At 39.2% G+C, this 25,045-nt stretch overlaps 1 protein-coding gene across 5 annotated transcripts in view; it reads right to left on the bottom strand.

Moving 5' to 3' along the window:
• Window positions 1-881: 881 nt before the first annotated feature.
• SATB1 (SATB homeobox 1) overlaps window positions 882-25,045 on the bottom strand; it is a 104,883-nt gene continuing 80,719 nt past the window's right edge. For 4 of the 5 annotated variants that reach the window (XM_066244281.1, XM_066244282.1, XM_066244283.1 and 1 more), the window contains exons 10-11: window positions 7,880-8,083; window positions 882-5,295 (exon numbers count right to left, since the gene is read on the bottom strand). In XM_066244281.1, coding sequence (XP_066100378.1) covers window positions 4,795-5,295; window positions 7,880-8,083 — 705 coding nt within the window. In that variant the 3' untranslated portion in view covers window positions 882-4,794. The remainder of the gene's footprint in view (window positions 5,296-7,879; window positions 8,084-25,045) is intronic. The other variant, XM_066244284.1, reaches the window with a different exon arrangement.

The raw sequence follows: 25,045 nt of genomic DNA, 5'->3' as shown, positions 1-25,045 counted from the left end.
TCTCTCTCAACTGCAACATGGGAATTTCAGGGCCTTCCTGACATGCCTCATAGCGGAATGGGGATGTCTGTGGCATGGCCTTGTAAAATGAAGCATTCAACACATGCTGTCACTATTATCACTTTAAGTATATTTGAGGACAATGTTAAGGAAGGGGCCTTGGAAGGTAGGATGCCTTAGTATGAGATGGTAAAACAAACATTTGAAAATTAAAATTGGAAACAAAGGCGGACTAGTTGAAACCTGTCCCCACATTAAGATGCTGTTGGACAGACTGTGCGCTGGACAAAATGCTCTCTGTACACCGCACTGCCACAGACTCAATGAGTTAATGGGTGCATTTAAATATTCGAACCTTGTCAACATTCTCATCTAACAGGTACAATCGATTCTTTTGTGAGTGGCCAATCAGAGCAGCACAAGGAGCATCATTCCTTTTTTGGGCCCAAGGGCACATAAATTAGAGGCTGTCACTGGAAAGAAAGCGTATTTGAATGCCACAAGCAACAAATATTCAACAACAGTAAAAAATTCACCTAGCAGTAGAGAAATAATGTTTCACATTTAACTAAGTGCAAAATATGTCACTTTAGAGTTTCTTTGCAAGTGTTTATTTTGCAAGGCAACAAATATAACTGCTCGAATGCACTCCCTCACCAACCACCTCATCCTAGAGAACAGGACCCAATCCATGTGCCTTTGATCAAAGTAGGGATATCAGCAGTTGAAAATAGTAGACAGAAGAAAGTGACTTAATACACAATCTTAGAATAAGCAAGAAGCCATAATGGAATTGTTATAGAATTACTTTGATAAACTTAAATTTGTAAATATATATATGATCCACATAAGTAGGGTAATGTAAGAAAGGCTTAAAAATGTTGCTCATTTTTAAACAGTAATTCCAAACTAATTTTATTTAACATTTGGTATTGTAAACAGGTATAGTATTCTGGACATACACCTTCCACCACATTTCTTTAATAAGGGTACTTCATATTTTATCAAAAACGTGTATGTTAATAGATTCTTAGCCTTTGTCAAAAGACATGCAAATAGTATTTACATTAAAAGGATTGCCTTAGAAGAAACACCGAATCCATAATACATCCCCTTAAAGTAAAAAATATTTATTTGTAAGGTCAAGTATAGCATTAATATCTTCTGATATTTTAGATGACTAATACTTTTAGGATCTCCGTTGGATTCCACATTACCATGCAAATTTCTGGCTTGTTTTAACACAATAGTCCTGTTTCTATAAGCTATTTAATAGGGTACATTTTAATTGTTTTTGAAAATATCACCAGGCAGTTCAGAATACCTCATTTATTGATAATATCATGACAATCAAGGACCTTGATATCAGCTGATGGTAACAATAGGGAATAGGGCAGAAATTTAATAATGGAATGTATGGGATTGTCATTTTTACTCAATCTTGAACCATTTGAAAATGTTTTTTACTCAAGCTATATATTTTAGATAAGTACAGGTATAGATACCACTACTTGGAAAGAAAAACCACTTCTTTTAAGCTCAGAATTCATTAGGACTAAATGTTAATCTATACACATTTTATACATAATATGTACAGACTTTGTAACCAAGTGCCATACAACTAGGGCACACATATGGATTAGTTACCTTGGTTTTCAAAGGTTATGTGTCAACTCTGCATATTTTGTGCCAAGGAGATACTATCAACATTATTTTTTGCATAATGTGCAAGTACTATATGGCCACAGAGTATAATACAAATTAGTGGCAAAGTGCTGAGGGACGGAATCCATGACAGATTCAGATGTACAAGGTTGAATATTACCCGTAAACTACCTGACTCTGCTAAGGTCTTAACAGCACGAAGCGCTATGTCATGCCCCGCTTTTAAAAAGTCTCTGATAAACTTAGACACAAGGATGCTTGTTCAAGGAGTTTTACCATAGCCACTGGTAGGCAACAAGAGAACTGGTATGAGCCATTAACAACTTTGGGGGAGCAATGTGGAAGATCACTCAAATCTTTTCCAAAATGTGCCATCTTTCCTGAAAAGTTTTGCTCATTCCATCCTGACCATGACTGGTTACTGACATGTGCTTTTTTTTTTTTGGTTTAAAATATATTAGCAGAATTACACTGCTTAAGTTAAAGAGCCTAAGTAAGAATTTTGTTAGTATTCTTGATTTTTTCCCCACACATTCATCAATTCATTCACTGAGAACGTTACTTCAAAAAGTTAAGATTATTGGGAATGGGAAAATCTTATTTGCAATCCAATTCCTCCTTCAACAGAATATAAATTTCCTACCTCGGACACCTTATGGTAAAGCATTGGGCTGGTTAAAAAAAAAAAAGTAACTCTTCTCTCTGCTGTAGATTTTTCCTTAAACTCAGAGAAAATAGAGGAAGATAAACTTTTCTTAAAAACTTCCTGGCATACCAGTTTCTACCTATTTTCTATTCCATAAAATCTAACTTCTATTTTAATTCAAGTTCTTTTTGCTCAAAAATCATGATTTTCTAAAGACTGGTAAGCAAGAATGTTTAAAAGTTTTTCCCACTTAATAAAAGTTTTCAGTCAATTTTAAGCTTGCAGCAAACCAGTTGCCTTCAGAGTAGTTCGGCTGTGCTTCAAAAAGTAAACGATACTTTCAAAAACTGAATTGGGAGTTTTCAATGATTCCACTTCAGTTCCCTAAGTAAAAGTTCAACATGAAAGCTGCCCAGTTGCCTACTAAGGAGCTTATCAGGGCCAAGGGCAATGGCAGGAAAAGAATGGGCCATTTCAGAACCAAGTTTTAAGGAACCTGGATACCCCTATTAACATCTAGGAAATCTTTAAAAAAAAAAAAAAAAAAAAAAAAAGAGGGAGGCAAAATATAGAGTGAATACAAAAAGGAAAAGTCAAAACCGCAACATTGGCCTCAATCTTTTGTATGGCCATTAGCACACCTATTCTGTAGCTTGAAGACTGTGTATTCAAATTCCAGGTGTGCTATTTTTATTTTCTTCATGTGGTTGTCATAGTTATGACATACACAATCAAATGAACTGAGTTACAAACTTATATTCTATTTATAACTTTAAAAAAATACATTGCTTATGAAGGAGTTTTTATACAGAAGGTCCATTTTTTTCCCCCCTACTTATTTTATGATACTATTAATGGCCTTTAAAAATATTTGTACAGTAGCTTTAAAAAAAAAATGTTGCCATAATTGAAGTATTGTGAAGTAAATGCAGATGGGTCCATTCTAAGCACATCAGTTCTAGAGACTGGATTTCTGGTTTTGTTGGTGAGTCTTTAAACCATCCTGCTATCCGATTATTAAACAAAATGTTAACCCCAGACAGGTTATGAGCTTCATAAACTTTAAAAATGAGCATGTGTTTGTGATTTAAATATACAGTGTTTCGAGGGACTTATCTTTTCAATTGCTCTTTTTTTTCAAATCAGTAAAATCTCATCAAGAAAGTAGTAACATGCACCTGACCGGGAGGACCTTCATCAACTCAGGTTACTTCACATAAGCAGACAAACCCTACCATGTCATACCATACAAACAATTTTAATTGTGTAGTTACAGTCAATAACCACTCCTAATCAGAACATTTCTGCATAAAGAAAATTGTGATACACTTATAAAAACAGCCAGCTGTAACAAAATAGCTGGTGTTTTCATAGCCATAAACTCATAAAAAAGAAATACACCTTTATACAGAAATTTTATACAGATGTAGCTTTAAAATTGATTGTAAACCAAAGGAAGACACATTGCAAACATCAATTATTTTCACATTAATTGCATAATTTTCTAAGGTGATCTATTAGTTTTATTTACCTAAGCTTATTTGCATGATAGTAAAAATTGCATACAACAATAAGAGTGAAGCTTATAGTATGAATTGCTTGGATAACATAGAGCACTTTTTATAGGCAACTGTGTAAAGCACATTTTCTCTATTTAAAACTTTTAAGACACTTTGTTTTACTGCCCATCAAAATACATTTATAAATAGAAAAGAATCAGTATGGTAACAAGAGAAGCAATATTACATTTAACGGAAACTTCCAAAAAATTAATTACAACATGATGCTGCAGGATCTACAAATAAATAATGAGGACTAAACCGTGTTTCACATTTTCTTTTCATTTTTAAAAAAATCAGGTAACAATGAGAATGAAAACAAAAATTACAGTGAACTTTTATTTCCAAAATAAAAACAAATTTGAATTACGGCAGTGCCATATAATACAAGGCATTTGTTGGCATATGTCATCTTTAAACTGCATTCCACAGTCTATAGTTCTTTTTGTAACATACAATAGAGTAACAAACTCTTTTTTTTTCTTTTTTTCTTTTTAAATAAGGGGCGAGTTTCCAAAGATCAGTGTGGAGTGTTACAGAAATAATTAAAGGAAGGAAATAATCACAGAAGTTATAATGCTTGTCTGAGGCTCCAGAATCATAATTATTAATAATAAAAAAAAATCACTGGTATCATGCTAACCGGGTACGCACCTTGGTGCACCCCCGTGAACACAAATTTGAATCATTAATACCAAACAATCCTCAATGCTTCACCTGGGGCTGCCCAGCAGTTTGTAAAACAGAGTAAAACGTTTAGTGCAGTCTGTTATTATCCTCTCTCAACCTTCCTGTTTGTGCAAGTTCTGAAGATTCATTGGCCAAACCATGAGCGACAAAGGTTTTTCTGAGCGAATACAGGTGGAATTTGATTCTGTTAGTAAATACCAGTGGCACTGTTGAAGGAAAATAATACTTTTCGTCTCAGTCTTTCAAGTCGGCGTTAATGTCTGTGTTCCCTTCGGCCGCCAGCTCGTCCTCCAGCTTCACCGAGAACAGGGTGTTAGCGTTTTTATCCTGGACACTCTCCTCTAAATCCTTAAGCAACTCCTCTTCTTTGTACTCGGCCACGTCCACCTCCAGGCCGGAGTTGTCCTTCAGTTTGCCGTGGTGCTTGAGATAGTACCGCTGGTTCTGGAAGAACTTGATGATGGTGTACTTGGGCAGGTCCAGCTGGGCGGACAGAGTCTGGATGGCCTCTTCGTCCGGGTACAGGCCGACGTCTTGGATGAAACTCTGCAGGATCCCCAGGGCCTCCACGGAGATCTTGGTCCGCGGCCGGCTCTTCTGGCGGGTGTCGTCCTCGGCCTCAGCCGGCGAGGCCACGGTGGGCTGCCGCGGGGGGAGCCGGGGGCCGGCTGGCTGCTGCGCCTGGGGCTGCGGCGGGGGCTGCGCCGGCTGCTGTGCCTGTGCCTGCGGCGGCTGCTGCAAGGGAACAAGCAGACGGTCAGAGCCCGCGTCTGTCCTCCCGGGGGCGCACCACGCGCTCCAGCTACCCCAGCACCCCGCGGGGGGTGATGCACTGCCCATCTGGCTTCTCTGATGGGGACAGAGACTCGGGCCCTTTTAAAAGGCAGGCCAGCTAAATGGCCCACAGCATAAGGGGGGAAAAAATCAAAAAAGGAAGGAAGGAAGGAAGGAAGGAAGGAAAGGAAAGAGGGAAAGGGAAGGAAGGAAGGAAGGAAGGAAGGAAGGAAGGAAGGAAGGAAGGAAGGAAGGAAGGAAGGAAGGAAGGAAGGAAGGAAGGAAGGAAGGAAGGAAGGAAGGAAGGAAGGAAGGAAGGAAGGAAGGAAGGAAGGAAGGAAGGAAGGAAGGAAGGAAGGAAGGAAGGAAGGAAGGAAGGAAGGAAGGAAGGAAGGAAGGAAGGAAGGAAGGAAGGAAGGAAGGAAGGAAGGAAGGAAGGAAGGAAGGAAGGAAGGAAGGAAGGAACTGGGCTTTCTGCTCAGAGATCAGCAGAGCCTCTCTAACCTTGACGTTCAGTCCGGCTCCCGAAGTAAAAACCGAGTGCTCTGAAAATGGGAGCCCTAAACTTCACAGAGGCTATGCATCAAAACGCGAAGACAGCAAAGCAAATTATGATGTAAATAATTAACAAAGATTGAAAAGGAAGACAGAGAAGGGTTTCAAAGGCATTTTAGAAAGATGTGGTGCACAGCCACGAGAGAGGGCATGTTCTGCCCCATGTCATTCCGAGGCTAAAATGTGGAGCAGGCAGAAACGGACAGTCCCTCTGCCCTTCATCAGCGTTATCGCATATGAGTCCAAAGGGTCTCTGCCACTCTCACGTTTGTGAATTTCCTTCCCTACCAGACAGTTCTGATTGAATACACGTGTCTAACCAAACTGCACTAGGTTGACACTTTATTTTTCCTACTGAAAAATAAAGGTTCAATCCATTGCACAATGGCTACAGAACTGTTCCATCTTTGATAAACTCAGATGTGATTAGGATTTAAATTTAGTGTATACAGACACTTCTTCATAATTAGTAACTGTGTATGTGCTGTAATTTCCATACACAGTTACACAGAACAAATGTGTGACACATGGACTCTCCACCCATAACTCTTATCAGCAAAGCATATCAACCTGAGAAAGCAAAACAGTAGAACATTTATACTGTGCCTAAGCACTTCCTTTTATCCCCCTAAGAAGCAATTTTATTAAAACCGATTTACATTTTCAAACAAGTCCTATTTTTATTACTCAACGTATATCTTTCCTTTTTGTTTTGCTAAACAGTAAGTTTTTCAGGCTTTCACAATTATTTTAGTGCTTGATATCCTAAGGGATTCTCTTTTTCAATTTATCTTTAATACACACTCGAGCATTTTTTTTTTTCCTAGTGGAGGGATAACCCTATTATTGTTTTTAGCTACATATGTTTTTTTGGGTTTTTTTACAGCAATACCCAGAAATAATGCAGGTGATTCACCAAAGATAGTAGCATTTTAGGACTCCAGAAGGCAATGGCATTTTCCCTCAAAGGGGAAAGCTAAAAACAGCCCCTTAGACTTAACAAAAATAAACTACACGGCTCAAGTTCAATTTCAACACACTTCCTAAGCAATCAAAGCAATAGGAACACCAACAAACCAAGTGATCCCTGAACTTTCCAATCTAAACTCATAGGGGAGTTCCCTCAGTGGATAACTAGAGACCAGACCCATGACTGGACAAGGCTGAATCTGTTGACACAGGGGTCTCTGCACACTGTCATGGTTAGTACGTCTTTTAAAAATCAGAATATCCTGGCCAAGGGAGCAGGTCATTAAGCCACCCCTCTCTGTGTCCCTCTCTTGCTGGCAAAGGTAACTTGTGCCCGCTCACCTGAGGAGCAGCACCGAGTCACGGTGCAGGGGTCAGCAGGCCTGATAAGAAAATGCCTCTAAACTCTCCTTTCCCAAGGGTGGTGGGAGAGGGGCTCTGAAGGAAAGACAAACAGACATGACTCACCCCTCACCTGCGTCCCTGAGGATGGAGGGAGGTAGCTACAACGTGAAGGAAGGGCTGGAGTCGGAAGCAAGATTCCAATTAGGTTTCCCTCCCCTCCTTTTGGACAGAAGGCAAAGTATAAAATTGTGATTCCACAAAATTCCTCTACAGAAAACAGCAGTAATTCCTTTCCTCAGGGGCAGCGTTGGTATTAGTTAAAAAACAAAAAATAGGCGGTGTGTTTTAAAATCTGATTTAAAAAAAAAAAAAAGTAAGCTCTCACACACCAAACAACTCAATTCGAACGAACAAAGACACACTTGCCAAACAAAACGTGCAAAAGGGGGTTCCTGCCACTTTGGGGGTGGGGAGATGAGGGGAGAGGAATGCAAAACACATGTTGGAAAAAGTGTTAATTTTCTTTTCACCCCCTGAGCAAGACGGCAGTGTATTGCTATCTCTACCTGAAAAGCCCGGATTTAGACTGCTGGGAAGAAGAGAAACGCTAATTTCCCTTCTAAGTTTAAAGCCCTATTTACTTAGCGCTATATTGCATTGGCCAAGGTAAACGAACCTGAATCTGCTCGGCTGGAACATGGATGATGTGGGGCGGCCTGTCGCCATGGTGATGTACCGCATTGCTCTCCTGCTCGTAGATGGCATCACGTTCTGGCTGAGGAAGACTGAGGAATCTTCGGATCATGGAGAGGTTCTCCCACAGGGTCCTGTTTTCTGGAGAAGGGTCTTCTTTCCAGCGTAAGAGCTCACACAACCACCCCTTAGAAACAAGGGGATACCAGGTCAGTTCATGCCTATAGGGAGGCTGACAATTTCCATTAGGAGCTTAAAAAGGAAAAGACCCTGTGAAGTTAACTTTTTTCATAAGCTCAAAACACTCCAATCTACTTTAAAAAAAAAATTTTTTTTTTAAACCTGTTAAAGAGGGAATAGCTGTGGCTGTTGAGGCGGGCTCTGTTTCTAATAAACATTCAGACTTGCATCTTAAAGGAGGCTAATATGTTTCAGACACCAAACACTAATATGTTTCATTTACCATGGACTTGGTGGTACATGAAACAGGAGAAAAGCAAAGCTCAGTATGCTTGAGTCTTGCCCAACTTTCTTGTCTGATGATTGGCTACCTGAGGTCCTAAAGGTATTTAAGAAGAGATAGGACAGGTTTTTTTGAATAATTTATAAAAAAGATTTCCTAAGTTTGTAATTTTTGTATTAGAAAGAAAGCTGAATGTTTGTGCATGTGAGAGTCTGTGTAGGCAAGACAGATAGAAGACATATGCAACTGTGACAAGAACACTGTCCAATATAAAGCATAATGACTAGACTGGGCTTTGAAAGAATTCTCCAGGAAGAACTTTCCAAAAAGACACCTCGGAGTCCTGTTTTTCTGCCCACTGCAGTATACACATATGATATGTCAAGCAATAATTTTAACAGATTTCCTGAGCAGAGAATGAAATGCCCAATGAACGCCCAACTCTGAACCTTTCTGATGCCTTCTAAGGCCAGATCAGTAATAACCGAGTGGTCTAACAGAATATATTGTCTAACGTTTTCTAACTGCCAGTTCAGACCTTCTTCATCTTGGCTGCCATGATGGACGCTAAGGAATGGGGTGGAGGGCAGGGTGGGTATCCCGTCCTGACGCCTCTTACTGCGGCTGTGCCGTCTGCTGAGAGAGCTTACAGCCACACTCTTCTCTGGAGATTGTCTTGGAGCCATCTCACCTGGAGATGCCTGGACAGTTACTCCACTTCCTCCCTGGCCCCCTGGCCCAGGCTGAGCCGGGGTGCAAAGTCTCTGCCCCCCTTGCCTCATAGTGACAGCTCATTCTACCCTCCAGTTTGCTTTCTAGAGATGGCCCTATCTGCCCTCATCAACACAGATGTTACCTGAGGCCACATTCTCACTGGAGCCCTTCCTCCCCAGCCTCCTTTGCTCTGTCCAGTTCCCTCACCGAACCCTTCGCACCGGATTCCTCTCCTTGTGCTCTGCTGTCGGGAACGCAACAGAACTCGACCTCGGACAAAGGAGCTTCTTGAAAATTCCAACTAAATCAGTTGGATATGGATTAAAAGGACACTTTCTTTACTATCTGATTTTTAGAACTAGCCAAGGAGAGGGGGTTTTGTTTGTTTTTTTTGTTTTGCCGTTTTTGTTTTTAATGTTACCTTCGGAGTGAGAATGGTATGACTGTCCTCCCTTTCTTCTCAAACGGAACCACTGAAGAGAAAATTCTCTTTCCAACTGTAATATACAGAGAGAGGAAGCGAGGCCTGTTCTCCCCAAAACGGCCTATTTGTGACATTTTAGAGAGAACTGACACAGTAGCTTCCCGAGGCCCTTAACTGCTGCAAAACTGCATCAGAGCTACCCATTTTTCTACGAGAGCTTTGATTCTCTACTCAACAAGTCTTTTAATTAATTAAACAAATATATTGCTCACAAAAATTAGGGGACATTTCAAAATGAATATGAAGTGATAAAATATCCCCTAATTTTTGTGAGCAGTATATATGCATGGGGACAGTCATGTGGTCATGCACACATTCCGTGCCACTTGAATTCAAATCAAAGCTAAGAAAACAGGCAATAAACTGAAGAGCTGCCTAAAAAAAGGCTATTAGCTACATTCAAAATAAGAATGGTGACCACAGTGTCATTGAACATGCTTCTTTCTAGCCATGCCGAAACACAGCAAATAGTACTTCAATTTATTTATCTCTCAAGAGATGTTAGAAGGTTCATAAAGAACAGAAGTTGCCTTCTTTTACTTAGCTAGTCCTATATTATTGCAGTAAGTGCTAAACATTCAGCATCTAAGAAATTTTTTTTTTAGCAACTAATGCTTGCAACTAAAATTTGCTGAAAGTTAAATTAAGAATGATTCATATAAGACAAGCTTCTTGGAGAGAGATGAAAACTCCAATAATTTTCAAATCCTTTACAAACTTTTAATGCAGAGATCAGTTAGCACTTGGATATATGTAAAAAGCATGTGGATCACAGATGTTCTCTGGAAAAGAAAATCATTAGTTCTTTTAAAATGGCTAATAATGATAGCTAATTCCTAAACAATCCCATTCACGCTGGTTTAACAAATATTTCAGGAAAGGAGACATGACTCATTCAACAAATATTTTGCTCATATTGTCACTTCTGTGTCTCTATACTTATGAGATAGATCCTTATTTTTATTAATTGCCCATGACTAACATAACATTTCCAGTAGTTTGCTATTAACCTCTGCCCTTAAATAATACTTCTAATTCCTTATCTAAAAATAATTTGATGAATTATAAGTCTGAAGCATGTCTCTGCTGGCCTTTCAAGAAACACGACGATTTTAAGAGACTGAAATCAGATGCTTCTTAGAAAAATATTTAACAGTACAGCTGGGAACTGTTAGTTCTACAAGGATATTCCAAAAAACAAAAGGGTGTGTGTGTGCTTTTCTTGATGTGTGTATCTCTTAAAAAGTAATGGAAAACAGATATCCGACATGCTAGTTCTGTCAGCAGAGAAGTACACTGGCTCACTCCCAATTTACACTGGCAAAAGTAAGATGAATTTTTTTCTAGTACCATTTAAATACCTTAAGACTATTCTGACTATCTCAAATCCTATCGATTGAGATTCTATTAATGATGACAAGTAATCTAACCTATGTTTTGCAGAAAGTGACTAAAAAAGTCAAGTGCTTTCTAATTCCCCCATAGCTTTTTCTAGGTTACTTTTCCGTAAGTGATATTGTTAGAGCATATACATTTGGGAAGAAAATGAACATGTCAGAATATTTGTAATATTTAACAAATAAAAAATAATGAATCCCCTAAGTACTGCATTGGGTTTTAAAGGATACATTTCTAGATTTACTTTGTAGATGAGGGAGGAGCAATAAAATGCAGCACTTTGTTGCAAAATGTGAACATAATTACATTTTTAAGAGAGGTCTCAGAGACCTGAAATATAAGCTCATAGGCGCGAGTAGGAACTACTTTCAAAATTAAATTCAACGACAACTGTTCTGAACAGTAGAAAACAAAAAGCCTTAAAATAATGATACCAATCCATTCTCAGAAAACTAAAATGGTACAAGGAACAACCTAAACTTTAAATGCAGTAAATTTGCTAAGCAACATTGCACTGCATATAAAGAGGGCAAAATATAAACAGTAGCCACATGTAAATAAATTAGTAAAACTTTCAGGATGTTACTATTTTTCAAACTGACAAAGTTTAATTTGACACCTTCTGTTCTAAAACCCTTTGTTTCTATTCAAAATCACGCCTTGAGCTGTTGCTATCAATCACAGAACTTCCCCCTATTACTTAAAAAAAAAAACTGGCATGGACCCTGAATAAGCTGAAAATGCCATGCAGATGAATTCTGAGATAATATGTTCAAACCTGTTATATACAACACGAATCCTGTAAAGTTATGTATTGTAAACCTACATTTATTGAGAACTAAAAGTCTTAAATCCATCTGCCACAAAGGGAACACTGTTATGTACTTCATAGTAACCAAGAACCATCTGCAAATGTCTTGCCACCGTAAGCAGGAAAAGGGTGCAAACACACTAAAGCTAAAACTAAATGAAATAAATCACATGCTTTTGACTGGTTTTGGTTAGGGATCTAATAAAGAAAGAAACGGTCGCAGGTGGGGGCGGGAAGGAAAAGAGAAAATGCAGAGTGATTGCCAAACCAGTACAAAAAAAAAAAAAAAAAAAAAGCAAACTCAATGATAACACAATGGCAATTTATTATGGTCCATGAAACACTTGACTGTATGCTCATTTTAAAGGAAAAATTAGCAGTTCGAAACTCAATATTCTAATGATGTGCTTTACTGACAGAATCTCGTTGTACCACATTTAAATAAAAATCCTGGCACCTTCATCTCTCAGCTGTTAATTTCCAACCCAACTCAATCTCTGATTTCCACTCCACTCTTTTCAGAACAGTTCATTCAAGTCAATTCACTTCTAGCGTTTTAATGGGTAAGGGGTGCACAAGGATTTTAATTTAGTCAGGAACAGAGCCTCATTTCACGAATGAATTTACTGCACCTATATGGTCTCACACATAAGAAGGGGAACCTTTTAGGGCTGGGTCTGTGACAAAGCTGGGAACATGTAACACACTTAGTTTTCCAAGGGGATAAAAAAACTTCCATATTCTCTGAGGAAAAAAGTCCTTTAATACAATATACAGATACGTATGTACGATCATTACATACATATACATTTTAAACCCAAGAGCTATAAAAAGAGAAAGAAAATGACAAATAATTCTTGCTACAACTAAGGAGGAAAAATACATTTTAAAAAACAGAACGGTAATTTGAGATCTAAAAAGCAAAACATTTTATAGTCTGTATTTATCCCCCCCCCCATCTTTTATGTGTTATTTGCAGAAGTATTTTGTTGCAATCTCTGGGGCACAGAGTATAATAATATATGATATTAAAAGAAATCAATCTAAATAGGGAGGTATTTGATACAAACATTTTAGTGGAAAGCATGAATTACATTTTAGCAAGTAATAGGAACAAGGATTAAGTACCTAATCCATTAAATAGTACTTCTAACACACAAAAAAATTCAGTATTGTAGACTAAACTACACTAGGCATTTTGAATGAGTACATTCTGAACAGCACCTAACTATAAAGCTAGCAAATTATCATTTAGCAAATAATTTTCTACTTTTAAAAGAATCTGTAAGTGTTACTTATGCTAATGAAGACAGTTTTTAATCTGCCCACAAACATGCTAATAGAGGGCAATTTTTTTTTTTTAAGCTCACAAAGCTGTCAGTACTCAAGGGTAATTTCGTATCAATGTTCCATAAAATGGGGGTGGGGTGGGTGATGGATTCTCATCGTCAGAGCTCCTGTTTCTTTCACCTTTAGAATAAAGGTTTAAAGTTACCACAAAAGATGCGAAGTGACTAATGATGTCTGAAGCCACCCCTTTAACATTCCGGAAGGGTTCCCTTTTCTCACTTCTTATGCTTTATATACACGCTGCCTCAAATCCAGTATTAAAATATACTACTCCTTCAGTGGTCCTGATGCAGACACACAAGGTCTAATGGAGGTACAACCGCACATCCAGGTCCACGGCCTGGAGGCTTCACATAGCAACTTGAACCTTTTTCTGGAGAACAGTCATAACGCTTTAAACAAGTGAGAAACAAAACAGGGGCAAAGCAATACTGAAAGCATTTTAAATTATTTACTAGGTTAAAAGGGTGAAATGATACTTTAAATACATCAAATTTCATCGTCTAGGCCATTTTTTGGTGGCAAAGTGGTATTGATCTTTCCAAATGCTTAAAATTAACTATTTTCCAGAAGGTCATTATTTGATTAAAGGCATTAAAGTTGAGGGCAAGAAGTGATACACTTTTTCTTCTTCTCCATTCAAATCATCATGTAATTTAATAAAAACCAGCCCATCATGTCCTGTAATAAAAATGCTTATCTTAAGATATTGTTCTTTACCTAACATATTAACCTTTAAATGTTATGAAGTTCTTTGGAAGGAAAACCTTTGCTAAAGCTGATTATTATATAACATAATGAGCGGCCAACCCATTAACATTAATAAAGATACATGTTCTCCTCTATGGAATTAGTAGGAAATACATTAATCTTTCTCCTCAGTTTAATAACATCTACATTGTGTACAGTGAAGATAATTTCAGCAGGTCTGCCAGTAACTTTTTCTGCTATGTTAACATGGGTCTTATTAAAGAAAACATGGGAAATAAATTTGAACAGAGAGGTACCAGGAAGTGCATTTTCCATTCTAAAAGTAGCACATTAACATCTACTTTCAAAAAGAAATATTTAAAGGGAATATATCTGTGTATATATATGTAATCACCAAATACATTTATTTTCAAGGTGTGGATTCAGATACTTATTTGTATTTGCTAAAAAGAAAAAAAAACCACAATCAAGATACTCTTTTATATCATATTATTACCATGTTCAAACTTCTAAACTGTTTCTGTGTTAAACTCTCTCCAGAATCTATAGTTTCTATAAGAGACTCTGTACCTTAGCCAAAAATCTGTGGGTTCCCATACTGCAGAAATAAGAGGACATAAACAGCTAGCCATACATTTCTCATTTGAGTAAATTTTTGCCATTTTGTCTTTAAGAGGTTAAACAAATCTAGCAGAGCGTCTGGAGGTTTGCTATTATAAAAAAGAAATGCTTATATAATCTGGATGAAAGTTCTCATTAAAATTTAATGAATTTAGAAATACTCAGAATCATTAGTAAATCATTTATTTTTCAGTTCTGCTTACAAGTTAAGCAAAAAAGAAGAAAAAGAAAATCCTTTGTCTTCTATGGTCTTTTTTACTTTCTCATGACCACTGACTTTAGGACACACATAAATACAGTGTTTTTCCGTTTGCTATAAATTGTTTGGTTCATAACAAGATTATCAGATGACAATCTGGCCAGAGTAGATAAAAATTATGGTTCTCCCTTAAAAAGACTGTCAGGCAAGGGAATCTCACATGTTAAAGAATATTGTCAGCCTGACCAGGTGGTGGCGCAGTAGATAGAGCGTCAGATTGGGATGCAGAGGACCCAGGTTTGAGACCCCGAGGTCGCCAGTTTGAGCATGGGCTCATCTGGTTTGAGCAAAGCTCACCAGCTTGGACCCAAGGTCGCTGGCCCAAGCAAGGGGTTACTAGGTCTGCTGAAGGTCCACGGTCAAGGCACATATGAGAAAGCAATCAATGAACAACTAAGGTGTCGCAACAAAAAACTAATGATTGTTGCTTCTCATCTCTCTCCGTTCCTGTCTGTCTGTCCCTAACTATCCCTCTCTCTGACTCTCTCTCTCTGTAAAAAAAAAAAAAAAAAAAAGAATATTTTCAGAAGGGAGAATCTGAGAAGGGGAATGAAGGTGAATGAAGATAAAAGTATGAAATTCTAAAAAATATATTTAGCTAGCAAGAAAATAATCTCTTAATTTGAGTGAAATTGAGAGCACCCCCCCTCTGCCACCCAAAAAAGCTTTAATTTTATTTTTAAAACATTCAACTTGGAAAATACCTAATTTAAAAGTTTATTTTCTTAAAATATACGTCAAGCCTATTTTCAAGATGGTTTCTTTGAAGCTTAAGCAAAACTAATGAACTTCTGGTTTATATGCCTGACGTGAATCCAGAGTTCGCAAAAGAATTGTGGTTTTTTTCCCCCTCTCAACGTAAGATATATTTGTGAGATTACATAACTGTCAGGGATTTGGCTTTTGTTTAACATTTATACACACTTCCTTAAAAATCTTAAGTTTTCATTCTCTCCTCATCCTTCAAAGCCAGTGTCATTAGAAAAATTGTTCAATGCTCCCAAGGTTCATGCTATGATACTTCCATCCATTTTAGCCTCTGCTTCTATCCTTCCATCATAATTGTCTGCTCCCTTCTGTTCTGCTCACCACTGGCTTGTCGGTGCTGGGGTACCTTTCCCTAGAATTATAGTCTTAGGCACCATTTTTAAATTACTTCCCATTGACAATTATTTTGATTTCTGAAAAAAACAAAAACAAAAACTTTCAAGTAATCATTCCTTTTCCTCTCAGGGGGGAAAAGTACACCAATGCTGAATACAGCTCTGAGGAAGAATGATAGAACACGTTCTCATAGAGTTGTGATTCCTACAAGAAGCTCATAAATACGAGGTCTAATAATTCAGTCTCTGGAACTTCCTGATAGGAAATATGCTTGGATCCCCTCAGCTATCATTGAGAAGCCCTTGGAAAAAGGATGCTAGGATGAAAATCATTGCTCTCTGGTCTTCTTTCCACAGCTGCTCCAAACGACCTTCAAAGGCTTCCCATTACCGAGAAAACGTTCACATTCCCGAGAGCTGGACTTTCCCACCCACGCTCATGTTCTGATCCATGGACTATTTATTAGCTGTCGCCCAACACTTCCCACAGTCTAGTCTCCATTCCTCTGTTCCAACAGGAAAGCCCTTTCTCCTGTTTCCTGCCGGTCTAAATACTAACTCTCCTTCAAGTCATGCTCAATCACCTTAGTACAGGCATTTACATATGTGAACTTGACTAAATTCCCTTTCTGAACCTTAGATCCTCCTCTACAAAGTCAGCTGATAATAGCATTAATCTCACAGTATTGTGACTGGTAAATGAAATACAGTGTGTCCGTAAAGTCATGGTGCACTTTTGACAGGTCACAGGAAAGCAACAAAAGACGATAGAAATGTGAAATCTGCACCAAATAAAAGGAAAACCCTCCCAGTTTCTGTAGGATGATGTGGCAGCATGTGTGCATGTGCAGATGATGATGTAACACCGTGTATACAGCGGAGCAGCCCACGGCCATGCCAGTCGAAATGTGGACGGTACAGAGGAAAGTTCAGTGTGTTCTGTGGCTCGCTAAATTTGAATCCATGACCGAAGTGCAACATGAGTATCAGCGCGTTTATAATGAAGCGTCACCACATAGGAATAACATTACTCAGTGGGATAAGCAGTTGAAGGAAACCAGCAGTTTGGTGGAGAAACCCTGTTCTGGTAGGCCATCAGTCAGTGACGAGTCTGTAGAGGCTATACGGGATAGCTACCTAAGGAGCCCTAAAAAATCTGTGCGTGAGCCCACATCGAACTGCACTGAATAGGTATGAAACTGGGAGAGTTTTCCTTTTAGTTGGTGCAGATTTTACATTTCTATCTTCTTTTTTGTTGCTTTCCTGTGACCCGGTCAAAAGTGCACCATGACTTTACGGACACACTGTAGAATACACTCAGCCCAGTGTCCACAATAACTACAGAAAGAGCTAACGAGCTTAACTGAAAGCACTTGCCTCCAATGGCGCACAGTATTATTTGGGAAGATCTGAAATTAAAAAATACTTAATAGTGCAAGGCAGTATTGATAAAGGTCAACGACAAGCAGACATCACATGGGGGCTAAGAGGAGGGGAAGAAGAGATGTGCCAGGGTGGGCATGGGAGCCCTTACTGGTAAAGAGTGATACTGGCTTGGCTTTGGACTACGGGCAGTATTTAAAGTGGGAAAGATAAAGGGAAAAAAAAAAGTGAGATGAATTAGCAGTGTGCTAGAAAAAACAGACCAGTTGCTTTCAAACTGACTATGCCTACAACTCTTTTGCTATTGCTCTTTCCCCTACTTTCCTGAGAATACAATTTAAATTACTGTGAACTCATCTACTCTATACTGTATACTATGTTTCTAAGATCTAACTGTTAAGAAAGCCTGGGCATAAATTTAAATCCTCATTCTCTAGTTATGAACCCCTTGGTCAAGTTATTCAAGTTCTTAGACCTCAATTTTCTTCCTTATATAATGGGGGGTAATTTTTATCACCGGTCATACGTTTGTGAAATGTGAGGTAATGCATGCAAGAGGCTTGACACACATTGATGAATGTCAGCTATTATTTTCATTATTTTTTTGTCATTATCACAAAGATAATCCAAAGGATCTGAATATCTAGGGAGTTAATAAAAATAATTCAGTTACCACATCCCAACCTGAACCCAGTATTTTCCTCCCACAGCGAGGCTCTCCTCCTATGTAGTTTAACTCAATTAATAGCGTCACCACCCACCCAGTCACCTGTTCTGAAAGGCTGTTATTTGAAGTATAAATTGGTATAATCTTTCTGAAGGGCAATGTGAAAATGTTGAATGTAAAAATGTCGAGCAAGCACCTTTAAAACATAAATGCCTTTTTGGATCCAATAATTCAACCTCTGAGAATTTTTCCTAAGGAAATGATCGTTAAAGATATAATTAAAGATATATACAAATACTTAACTATAATAACACATTAGCACTGTGATAGCAAAAGTTAAATATTATATAACTTAAATACACCTCAATAGGGAATTCAAAGGTATGTATATCATACGAAAGAATGTAGGGCGTCTAAAATATATGCATATAACATATATATGTATACATGTTTAATTTAGCCTATGGTACTTCCTGATAGGTAAGTATGCTGGTTTAATTAGGCTTACTTGAATCCTTTTAGCCATCCTTGAGATGCATGTATATACATACACACATATACATGTATGTATATGAGAACATAAATCAGGTTATCTTGCGTTAACTGGAATTGTGGGTATTATATTGTTATGTTTCTATTTTTTGAATTTTTTCTATAGTGACTATGTATTGCTTTTTACTTTTACAAAATAGCAAACAGTTTCAATTAGAAATCTGATTTTTCTTGTCTATTTCTTCCAAAAGCGAACCACCATAAATTCCTGTCAGTTCCACCTTTCCAGGATGTCTCCCGAGTTTGTTCCTTCTTTCCCATGCCTAATGCTCTAGTTCATGTCCTCAGCATTTCTTCCATGAGCTAATTCATGCTGGTGTGCTTTTTAAAATTTCAGTCCATCACCATGTGTATTATCTGAGTTACAGGTATCGTAACAAATGTCAACAAAAATAGGCCTTTGATCGGCGCATACTTCCCTTTCTTCCACCCACTGGCCTTGCAGACCCCCGAGACGGACACTTCAATGAGTAAGGGTAAAACTGTAGCAAAAGATTCCTTGCAATACACAGAGGAGGCAGTAAGTTGGAGGGACAGAGAAAGAGAAAAATGGCACAATCTGGGCCATTTAGTTAGTGGCAAGCAACCATATACTCCTCTCATTCCTGAGGGCTTCCCATACGGAGGCAAAATCCAAAAACTTTTATTTGTAATGCTGTTGCTGCATTTCCAACTGAGCCCAGCTTACTAGGTTTAAGGAGGCAGGGAAGCACTATTAAAGGCTTCTGTCAAAGGCAAATATATTGGATTATCTAAAGAAGCAGCTTAATGAAAAACCTCACTTTTTCCAAATCCCTCAACCCACATAAAGATGTGCTCTTACACGGTAATGTTATGAAGCTAATTTCTTACCATGCTGCATTCTAAAGTCACTATTAAAATTTTACAGTATTTATTTTTCTATTCAAAATTATGAAGCTCACTAGGAAAAAAAGACTGATGGATATCCATTATACGCCCAGTGCAAGAACCAAGTAAAAATATGAACTTACAAAATGAATAATTTGGGGTGACAATTTATCTGATACAGTGGTTAGTTTGCTTACAAAAAGAACACTACCATGCTATTTTAAATATTTCTGTCATTGCATCTTAATTGATTTACATAAAACCTTCCGATAAGGCAGATTATTTGCTAAAATACACTATAATCTCCATTATGCATAGTTAGGGTCTGGAAATTACAATTTTAAATCTTCTTTCTATGATATTCTGGGAGAAAGAACAAAAAAAGAAGTTTAAAACTAGGGGAAGGCAAGCTGGGGTTATATAAGCGACGGGACTCATATCCTGAGAGGGACAATCAAGGGGACAAGTTCATTATGAGCTCCCAAATTGTTTATGATTTTGCTGATAAAGTAACACCTCTTCTGGGGTCCAAACCCACAGCATTTTATCCATTACGTAAACGTACCAATCAGAGGTTGGCTTAACTGAGGGACTCAAGTCTTGTGACTTTACAAGGAGGCATTACAAAGGAGAGCGTCAATACCACTGGAGACCTCACGTGGGTCTCCCAATAACAACTGCCAGGCTATCATTTTACCAGTGAAAGGCAGACAGGGGAGGCTGGGGCTCTCTGCACAGGCTGCCTCAGTTACTTACTCCTCACAAGCACTGACCCCGCTTCATACCTGGGCACACAGGCTCCCAGAGGGCCCCAGGGCGAGTGGGAGGGGAAGGGTGAGGAGGACAGGAGTGTAGTCTGACCAGACTGTCTTTCTGAGCCTAAAGCCCCCAGTCCTCCTACCTGGACTCCCTGAGGATTGTGCTGGCTTTTGTGAGGACAAAACTGTGAGCAGATGAAATCTGCTTCCATCCTTCCACAAAAAAATTACTCAGTGTCATCTACGTGCCACCTACCGTGCAGGCTAAGAGGAAATTTCGGGACAGACAGAATAGGGAGTTATATTTCCCAACACTATTGTCCAACGAAGTGAGAATTTCTTAAACGTCAGGTGATAAGGTGATACTAAAGGTGCTGTTCAACTGACAAAAACAATTCTAGCCCAAGGGAGAAGGAACTCTCTTGTAAAGTGCTGCACTGTATGTTGCATCGGAATGTTGGGAACGGTGGCCCATAAGGTTTTTGTTTATGTCGTTGTTGTTTTAAATGTTATTTTGCAATGTTCGTAACGCCTGCACATGCACTGGGAGTGAAGGGCCCTTTAAAAATAAGCATACTAAAAAGGAATAAATAACAAACAAATGCTTCCCAGATAAATTCAAGAATCCCTCAGCAACTGTATTTAAATAATACATATAATTTTTTCCTACGCAAAATTGATGAAATCATTGATCTCATCTCTTTTGGGTCACGGACCCTCTGGCACTCCGGTGAAGCCCATGGGTGATGCCTTTTCAGAACAATGCTTTTATGTGCCCGAAATAAAATACATAATCTGAAAAAAAACAATTATTAAATAGTTATCAAAAATTTCTGACATAGTAATATATGTGTTTCTATATGAACATACTAACTAAGATCTAGCAATAGATCTAGTAACTGCTATAATTGTACAGTGATGAGCACAGATAGTATTTTGAGGTACTGTAATAACAATGATATGAAAATATTTGCAATTTTTACTGGTGATCATTTCATAGGTACTGCTGATACTATCGCAATTTGTTGCCTATTATGTATTAAGGACAATGGTTCCCAGATGTGTCCTGAGGAGCCCCAAGGTGTCAATCAGAGGTGTTTCAGCAGTATGTGGTGCTGTATGTGTAGGGTGGGGTGTTGATGAGACAGCCCTGCCCCCATCCAACCCTCAAGTCAATCAAACTGGGGAAGATTTTTGTCCGATTTATCTAGTTCAGTTCTGGATGAGATTTCATTCACATAGCAAGTTTTCCGCCTTAAATTTTTTTGACTGACAATCACACCAGCACATTTATAATACCTCCCCGTTTTTTCCTGAGCTCGTTACAAACTCACATAATGGGTTTACCACCTCTGAATAAAGCCTCAATATTCTAATTCAGTTAACCTCATGCCATCCAAGTAACTGTAAAAGTCAATAAGATTAGCTGAGCATCCTCTGAGAAATGTCTATCTGCCAGGAAAGGAATATTAACAAGTTGTTCCAAAGACACCTGGATGCTCAGACAGAAGGGGAAAGGCGGCAGGGAGGATGGAGGCCAGGAGAGGACTGGAGGGGCCGGGAGCAGCCATGTACATGCTGGGAAACCGGGAGTCATCAAACAGTGGGCCTTGCCCTCGTTACCCCTCTCGGAAGAGCAAATGGCTACAAAGTATTTGCCTTTAAGATCTGAGGGCAGGGCAGAAGGCAGCTAGGTCAAATAGAGGATTAAGGAGAGAGAAGGGAGTAGGAAAGCTGGTGTGGTGGGGCAGAGGTAGAAAATACCCAAGGACAAAACCATCACATAACTTTATACTGTAGTAAATGTAGCTCAATGCTAAATTTTTTTCCCCCAGAAATATAAATACAACTTTCTGTCTAGAAATTAAGCTTGATGGATAAGGTTTGAGTCCTTATGGTTATCCAGGGTCCAAGTTATTCAGTCTCTTTAATCAAAATACTAAAATAAAATGATTACCCATTAGGCTATTACCCTTCCCCCAATCTCTAAACACACAAGCAAGAATTAATTGTAAGCCAGGAAGAAAGAAGGCAATTTAGACAGTAACAGCTTGGCGTGGACCGAGCTGGGCTTCCTAATGGCATTTGTCTGTTTGTGAATGTATATTTTATTTATAGCCTTCACTTCTCTGACCTTATTGAAAGTAATTTATTTTTTACCTAATCTGCATTTCATTTAAACCACCAAATACTCCATCAGTGAACCAGCTAAGTAGCACCTATGACAAGTAGCACTCCTATTGGTGCCATAAGTAAAATGGGTAAACACTTGGAGGAGACATTTGGGGATGGGCTCCCCTCAGCAGCTATTACATGTTGCAGGTACCCATTTATGAATTTGCAAATACGGGCTTCACGGTATTCCCTCAAATTGGCTGTCATTCCCTGCCTCTTACTCCTTGTTTACTCCCTATTTAACTAACCCGTTCCAAACCTGTGAGTTCTCATGACTGAGTACATTTTTTTTTCCCTCTATAATGTGCTATTCTTCCCAGAAGAACTTACTATCAATCTGAGAGAGAGAAAGGGGGGGGGGGAGAAGGAGGAGGGGCGTTAAAGGTAGATTTTCAGGCATCAGTTAAAAAAAAAAAAACCAAAAAGGGACATGTAACTTCAGCAAACTTCAAGTCATCTCGTGTTGGCACCCACTACCCCACCACATACTCAGCCAAGTGCATTCTCAGCCAAACTGAGATCGTCTCATCCCTATACTGTACCAACTCTGGTAGATAAGGAGAGGGAGCTCTTCCAGTTTTCTGAGAACATGGCTCAGATGAGATTATAGCCATCTTGAGCTCATCTCACACTATATAACATGGAGTTCATAAACTAGATTCCAAACAATCCATCTTCTCACTATATGCCACTGATAAATAATCTTTTGGCCACAGACCCCCAAAACAGCACTCTGTCCCCTCCAACTGAGCCATTCCATTATTCAAAACCTTACCCTCCACTGTGACTCCTTCTCAGAGTCCTGAGAACACACCTGTCGGCAGCGCCTTCAATCAAAATAGCATCCTCTTTCCCACTTGTGCACCTGTTTGTGTGCAACACACACAGAGAAGCTGCGATTGCAAGGGGCATTTAACATAATCTGGCCCAAACTATTTTACCTTCCCAAAGGGGAAGATCAAAGCCTGAGAGGTTAAACAACTTGCCTGGGGGTACACAATGGGGCAGGTGTGGAACTGAGCACCCCCCCACCCCCACCCCACTCCCCACTCCTTGCGGTCCTCAGTGCTTTCTCTGAAAGATGCATTCCATGTACAAGGTTTTACAGAAGCCATCTGGGAGCCTGCAGATTTACCCGATTTCGAAATCTGACATAGATAACCACGCCCTCTCATTTCTTTCAGCCCAGAATAAAAATGTGAAGTTATATTTATGACCTCAACAATGATCAAGAAAAATGCAGACAGTGGGTCCAAGAGAAAACAGCAAACAGTATTAAAAGGAACCAATTCTCTTTCCTGTACATTTTCATGAGGATTTGAGATCAGTGAGTAAGAGCAACTGCAGAATGGCTGCGGAAGGTGGACCGAGCTGGGACGGGACAGAGTCTGTTCACTACACTTACACCGAATCTTCACCTGTGACTTGCTAACAGATGCATGAAAACTGTCCTTTATTAGCCAGGGACCACACATCCATAAAAAAAATTAAACGGTTTTCCTTGACAATGGGATTATTGTAGTCTATTTAAATTTAATAGAAAGACAGGCTTGGCCCTGGCTGGTTGGCTCAGCGGTAGAGTATAGGCCTAGCATGTGGATGTCCTGGGTTTGATTCCTGGTCAGGGCACACAGGAGAAGAAATGATCCGCTTCTCCACTCCTCCCCTTCTCCCTTCTCTCTCTCTATTCCCCTCCTGCAGCCATGGCTCAGTTGGAACAAGGTAGTCCCGGAAGCTGAGGATAGTTCCATGGCCTTGCCTCAGGTGCTAAAATAGCTCGGTTGCCGAGCAATGGAGCAGCAGCCCCAGACAGGCAGAGCATCACCCCTCTGGGAGCTTGCTTGGTGGATCCCAGTTAGGGCACATGTAGGAGTCTATCTCTCTGCCTCCCCACTTCTCACTTAAGAAAAAAAAAATAAGACATGCTCTTCCTCATACCCAAAATATTACATATTCTCAAACTCCCATCTACACCACAGCATCCCCAGACACCAACTCCTTGTTGGCGCTCTATCCTTTTCCCTTTTGTATCAACAAGTGTGCCAGACTCAAAGAAATCCTGACACACAAAAACTAAAACTAAGGCTGATTTTTGGGGGATGTAAATGAAAATTTTCACTTGCAAAGGAACAATACGTGGTAAGCGGCAGAGCTTGACCAGCAGTTACACAACGTGATTCAGCTGTGATTCGGTCTGCATGCCGGCTTATCTAACATATTTTGAAGTAGCTGTGCAAAAACTTTAGGGTTATTAAAGCAAGCGTAGTAGCAGTGGGGTCATGAGCTGGATCTGTTTCACCTCCGTTTTTCTCACTCCTTGGACTTATCCCGTGCAACTTCGCTACATGTATCCAACCTCTTCTTTGAAATCCTAAAATGCAAGCGACGAAAGCAGCGGCAGGCTGATCTCACTAATTAGCAATGGGCGCCTTCACCCCTGTGTTCAACAAGATGCTGAGGTGTTATCTGTACTCAACAGGAAATAGTGTTGTGACAGATCGGCGATGTGGGGATTGAAATAAATCTTCCACAAGAACTGCATCTTGCAAAATGACTCTAAAGGGAGATTCAGACAGTGCGAAGAAACTGACCTGATGATTTGGGGTTAACTGTGTGAACAGCTTAGCAGCCCAGGTGGAGGAAGGGTTCTAACTGAAAGGCAAATACTTTTTTTCTTTTTCTTCTCTAATGTGATACAGGCAGAAGAAAGTATCAACAGGCGGGAAAATGTTTGATTCCAAAGTTGGAAGCTCTTACAGAGCAAACACAAAACACACAGAAAAGAGCCTGGGTAAGGGCGGGGAAAAGTTCCAGTGGAAAAATTTGGGAAATAAAGATTTTTTTTTTAAAT

This window comes from Saccopteryx bilineata, chromosome 10 (assembly GCF_036850765.1).
Source record: "Saccopteryx bilineata isolate mSacBil1 chromosome 10, mSacBil1_pri_phased_curated, whole genome shotgun sequence".
Classification (NCBI taxonomy): Eukaryota; Metazoa; Chordata; class Mammalia; order Chiroptera; family Emballonuridae; genus Saccopteryx; species Saccopteryx bilineata.
The sequence above is the reverse complement of the archived record's forward strand: the minus strand, read 5'-3'. Positions and strand labels throughout refer to the sequence as shown.